The sequence below is a fragment of the Oncorhynchus tshawytscha genome, linkage group LG04 (assembly GCF_018296145.1).
Source record: "Oncorhynchus tshawytscha isolate Ot180627B linkage group LG04, Otsh_v2.0, whole genome shotgun sequence".
Classification (NCBI taxonomy): Eukaryota; Metazoa; Chordata; class Actinopteri; order Salmoniformes; family Salmonidae; genus Oncorhynchus; species Oncorhynchus tshawytscha.
This window is the reverse complement of record NC_056432.1, coordinates 62,742,345-62,748,146: the sequence shown is the minus strand read 5'-3', so window position 1 is coordinate 62,748,146 and position 5,802 is coordinate 62,742,345. Positions and strand designations below refer to the sequence as shown.

Below are 5,802 nucleotides of genomic sequence, written 5' to 3'. Positions count from 1 at the left end.
ACTATTTGAAGTGTTGCATAACCCCCAGGGCTGTCTGCGTTTATGTCGGCATCAGCCAAGGCACCAGCCCAGGTACATCAGTCAAGGGACAGTAAATTATTCTAAATTAATATTAGTAATAATACTAGATGCGCATGTATACACTTATTATTCTAAGTGTTGTTATAATTTAATATATCACTACTATTGTTATTGATGTGGTAGTTGTTATAATTATTGTTATCATTATTAGTTGTAGTATTAGTCGTTTGTTGTTGTTATTGATTGATAATAGTGTTGTTGTTGTTATCATGTTTGATCAAAATACGCAATCAGGTTCTCTGGGAGAGTAACACACTTTATGGGCGGTGTTACTTGTTGTGTTTAGGAACTGTAAAGTTGTCATGTGATCAAAGCAGCGGGAGTCTCTGGTTGTACGCACAGCGCGCAAAGAGCGCAGTTGAGTGTGCTTACTTGGACACAGAGCAAACAGCGACAGCGGCTACATGGACTTCCCATCCTCTACCAACTACTTGAGGGAACGCGTAAAATGAACAATTTATCTCAGAATGTTGGATGTTGCTTTATTTTCTAACGTATGTGGATGTACAATTAATTTAGCACTTGCATGACAAAACTCTGTTCTAATCGGTTTCCCTCCTCAAACAACGGAATTTGAATGGTATTCTAAAGGGGAATAACGTTTCGTTTTAGTTTATGATGGAGTCCAAGGAAAGTAAGATATCTGTGTGGGTTTGCCGAGAGGAGAAGCTTGTCTCCGGACTGTCAAAGCGCACAACCTGTGCAGATGTGGTCAATGTGCTCCTAGAGGATCAAAACTTGAAACAATGTGTCTCTGCAGCCATGCTCTCGGGATCACCCCAGTCCTATTGCATCGTAGAAAAATGGAGAGGATCTGAAAGAATTTTGCCGAATAAAACAAAGATCCTTCGACTTTGGGGCGCGTGGGGAGAGGAGCAGGAGAACGTGCGGTTTGTGTTGGTTAAAAATGAGGCTTCTTTGGCTAACCATGGACCCCGGAGCGCAGAGGCGCGTGTGGTGCTCAGTAAGGAGAGTCCGTGCATTTACAAGGGGACAGCAAGAGCCACCATGGGCTTCTCACCTGAGAAACAGCGTCGGATTGTCAGGAAAGCTTTCAGAAAGTTGGATAAAATAAATAACAAGAGGGTGCAAACCGTGTCCAAGGATGCGCCCACTGGGGAGAAAATGGAAACTTTGGTTCACTTGGTCATATCCCAGGACCACACAATCCGCCAACAGATCCAGAGAATTAAAGAACTGGACAGAGAGATAGAAAGGTATGAAGCTAAAGTTCATTTTGACAGAATGAAAATGCATGGGATCAATTACGTGCAGGACACATACTTAGTGGATGTGCATTCTGACGGGCTCTCCAAGCAGGAGGGCGAGAAGCCGTGCTCCGCGGAGGCTGTTGCCCAGTTCGAGGAGTATGCCCAACGGTGTGAGGAGGTGATTATACTTCAGGATGAATTGGCTGAGCACGAAGCGCTCATGGACAGCATTACTGTGGAGATCCAAGAGGAACTGAATCAGAGGTGGATGGAGCGAAGGCAGGAGGAGCTGTCAAGTAAAGAGGTGAAACCCAGCGCGGGAGAGACCGCTATGTGGGTATCAACGGCCCATGCAACACACACTGAAACTTTAGCCCTCGAGGCTGATACATCATTAGAGAACGATTTGTTTCTGGAGGAGGAGAGGATCAAAACGCAGCTGGATACTAGTTTATACATTGGACTGCGCTTGAACACGGATTTGGAGGCTATTAGGAGTGATTTGAATACAACCCAGGATATTTGGGGGGCGAAAGAAAATGAGATACGGGATTTGCTGGAGAAAGTGAACTCATTGTATATAGAGGATGACGAGACACAAGGCGAGGACAATGACCGCAACTCTGTGGTTACTGAGGCAGCAATGATGCATCCCCTGGAGACGAAAAGCGAGTGGGTGGAGCAAGCCAGGGGGCTTTCAAAGACTTGCAATGCCAACGATGACGACTCAGACACTGGCCTGAGCTCCATGCACAGTCAGGACTCGGATAACCCACCTGTGTGCGAGTCATTGGTATGAATTGCCAGGATCCTTCAAATTCTATTGACAATTATGGGACATAATTACTGCATGTCTAAAAACTCAGGGATCTGACAGAGTTTATCCCCACAATGAACAACACAATATAATGTATTCAAAAATGTCCCAAAATGTATAGACTATTATGTAGCTTACCCCAATACATAGTCAAAATACCTGGTCACTTAAATATATGCAATTATAGCTATTCACATATTTTGTTGCCTTTTTTCAATATAAAACCCTTTGACCTGTGCCAGGATATGACACACCTCTGTGTTATTGCGACGGGTTATTATTGATTAAGGAATGGAAATCTTTGTGTTTGCAAGACTAAACAGACTTAAAATAGACCATGCTAAATGTAACACTGATCAAGTGCTAATTCTAGTTGGAAGTGAAGTAGTGCTCTGCACTTATCCAATGTGATTTTGTGGACATACTGATGAGTCTTAAATATGATAAAGATAATTTAAAAAGCTTATGTGCAATTGCTTCATTAAAATGTGTAGAAAATTACTTTGCCTTGCCTAATCAATACTAAGTCTGCAAATTGTATGCATCAGGAAAGAGTTTGAGAAGAGTAAAAAGTATACGATGATGTTAAACCATGTATGTGTATGCATGTGTGTGTGTGTGACGTGTGTGTGTGTGGTGTGCGTGCATGCATGTGCGTATGTGTGAGAGTGTGTGGATGCATGCATCACTGTTTGTGTGTGTGTGTGTGTGTGTTCATGCCCTTGCGGCCATGTGTACTTTAGAGAGACGGTAGGTAGGGTAAGGGGTGGCATTTGTACTTCAGAGAGACGGTTGGTAGGGTAAGGGGTGGCATTTGTACTTTAGAGAGACGGTAGGTAGGGTAAGGGGTGGCATTTGTACTTCAGAGAGACGGTTGGTAGGGTAAGGGGTGGCATTTGTACTTTAGAGAGACGGTAGGTAGGGTAAGGGGTGGCATTTGTACTTTAGAGAGACGGTAGGTAGGGTAAGGGGTGGCATTTGTACTTTAGAGAGACGGTAGGTAGGGTAAGGTTGGCATTTGTACTTCAGAGAGACGGTAGGTAGGGTAAGGGTTGGCATTTGTACTTTAGAGAGACGGTAGGTAGGGTAAGGGTTGGCATTTGTACTTCAGAGAGACGGTAGGTAGGGTAAGGGGTGGCATTTGTACTTCAGAGAGACGGTAGGTAGGGTAAGGGGTGGCATTTGTACTTTAGAGAGACGGTTGGTAGGGTAAGGGGTGGCATTTGTACTTTAGAGAGACGGTAGGTAGGGTAAGGGGTGGCATTTGTACTTTAGAGAGACGGTTGGTAGGGTAAGGGGTGGCATTTGTACTTCAGAGAGACGGTTGGTAGGGTAAGGGGTGGCATTTGTACTTCAGAGAGACGGTAGGTAGGGTAAGGGGTGGCATTTGTACTTCAGAGAGACGGTAGGTAGGGTAAGGGGTGGCATTTGTACTTTAGAGAGACGGTTGGTAGGGTAAGGGGTGGCATTTGTACTTCAGAGAGACGGTAGGTAGGGTAAGGGGTGGCATTTGTACTTCAGAGAGACGGTTGGTAGGGTAAGGGGTGGCATTTGTACTTTAGAGAGAAGGTTGGTAGGGTAAGGGGTGGCATTTGTACTTTAGAGAGACGGTAGGTAGGGTAAGGGGTGGCATTTGTACTTTAGAGAGACGGTAGGTAGGGTAAGGGGTGGCATTTGTACTTCAGAGAGACGGTAGGTAGGGTAAGGGGTGGCATTTGTACTTCAGAGAGACGGTAGGTAGGGTAAGGGGTGGCATTTGTACTTCAGAGAGACGGTAGGTAGGGTAAGGGGTGGCATTTGTACTTCAGAGAGACGGTAGGTAGGGTAAGGGGTGGCATTTGTACTTCAGAGAGACGGTTGGTAGGGTAAGGGGTGGCATTTGTACTTTAGAGAGACGGTAGGTAGGGTAAGGGGTGGCATTTGTACTTCAGAGAGACGGTTGGTAGGGTAAGGTTGGCATTTGTACTTTAGAGAGACGGTAGGTAGGGTAAGGGGTGGCATTTGTACTTCAGAGAGACGGTAGGTAGGGTAAGGGGTGGCATTTGTACTTTAGAGAGACGGTAGGTAGGGTAAGGGGTGGCATTTGTACTTTAGAGAGACGGTAGGTAGGGTAAGGGGTGGCATGCAGCATTACGCAATGGGATGAAAACTCCAAGCAGATGCTGGGCTCACACAGCGCAAACCAGAGCCTGTACAGTACATAACGGATCAGGGATACATACAGGACGCTTGTGCCACAGTGTGAGTGAGAAAGGCCAGGGAAGGCACGAAGGATTTGGGCTCATATCCATGGCCTTCAGGAGATTCCAGGGGTGAAAACTTCCTCTGACATAAACCACACAGGGAGAAGCAGCAGAGATGCCTTTGACAGAGAGACATACAGTAGTATGGCATTACATTATATTTCCCCACAATAGCGAGCGTGAGGCTTGCTGTCTGACCCAGGTAGGGTATCACATGATTCTACTGTATTTCACTGTTGACTGGCCTTCAGTCAGGCTTCAGATCCAGTCCCTCTCAGCCAGGGTCTCATACGAGGATCCCCTCCTTCTCCTCCCCCTGCCCACCCCTACTGTACCCCTGCTATAGTGCACTCTTAACACATCCCTGAACACTAGATCAAACCAGCATCAGCTGTAATCAGAGGCCTGCTGTTGGTGTTAATCTGGTTGGTCTGTTGAGCAGTGTGGGGATTGTAGCTGTAAAGCCAGAGCTGCAGATACATTCATACTGTCACATATAACATCATCAGGTTTGTTTGCAAAGCTAATGTCAGAGCATTACCCCCTGGCTCTACTTCACATTCACCACTGCAGAACATTTAACAGATATTAACATTTCAATCGTTCAGATAATATTGTTATTACATATGTATAAGCCACAGAATTTCATAACAAAAACTGTGAATAAGAGAGGGTGTAATATGCTCCAATGGCCCGAATAGTTTTTCTGTCTGTCTATCACAGCCAGTGAACATCTGGACTAAAGTATTACCACACCTCGGATTGGGCAGGGCAATCATGGATTAAAGCAACATACTGTACGTTTGGCCAATAGCCTTTCCAGATGACCAAATTATAAAAGATCATAATAGGGTTGGATTATAATGTGCGTCGAAGACCAGTCATAATGAAAACCTCCAGTCTCAGTGGTAGGGTTACTTTACTCTATAACCATGCTATTTCAGAAATTATTTTAGAATTCCAATCACTCTCAATTACATTAAATATATTCAGAAATTGATATTAGCATGCCACCAGCACAACACTGAATGAACTAGCATGTGATCTGGATGCATTAGTGGATGCACTCAGAGGTCACAACAGATAGAGAATGCTAATCCCTTTTTAATGTCAACCCAGAAACACTGGCTAGATTTTATGGGAACCTCTCGTGACGCACCAGTGAGGAGGAATGCTGTAAAACTCCCTTCCTGGCTGTACAGGCTCAGGAACACATAGTGTATGTCTTCCACTGACATACACCATAGCGGCTTGGTTAGATTTTTGCTCACACAAGAATGGCCACCCAACTAGTATGACATTTTACTGTTGTTGTAGCTTATGCCACTATTTTCACGAGGCTCTCTTCACACACACACACACACACACACACACACACACACACACACCTGAAGTATACATGATCATTTTTATATGAATTCTACAAGCCCTTCAAAGGAGTGTGGGAAAG

At 44.9% G+C, this 5,802-nt stretch overlaps 1 protein-coding gene across 1 annotated transcript; it reads left to right on the top strand.

Annotated features, from left to right (window-relative positions):
* Positions 1 to 404: 404 nt before the first annotated feature.
* On the top strand, positions 405 to 2,610 carry LOC112249753 (ras association domain-containing protein 10). Its single transcript, XM_024419529.2, has one exon. The coding sequence runs from the start codon at positions 697 to 699 to the stop codon at positions 2,089 to 2,091; it is 1,395 nt and encodes a 464-aa protein (XP_024275297.1). The 5' UTR covers positions 405 to 696; the 3' UTR covers positions 2,092 to 2,610.
* Positions 2,611 to 5,802: the final 3,192 nt, after the last annotated feature.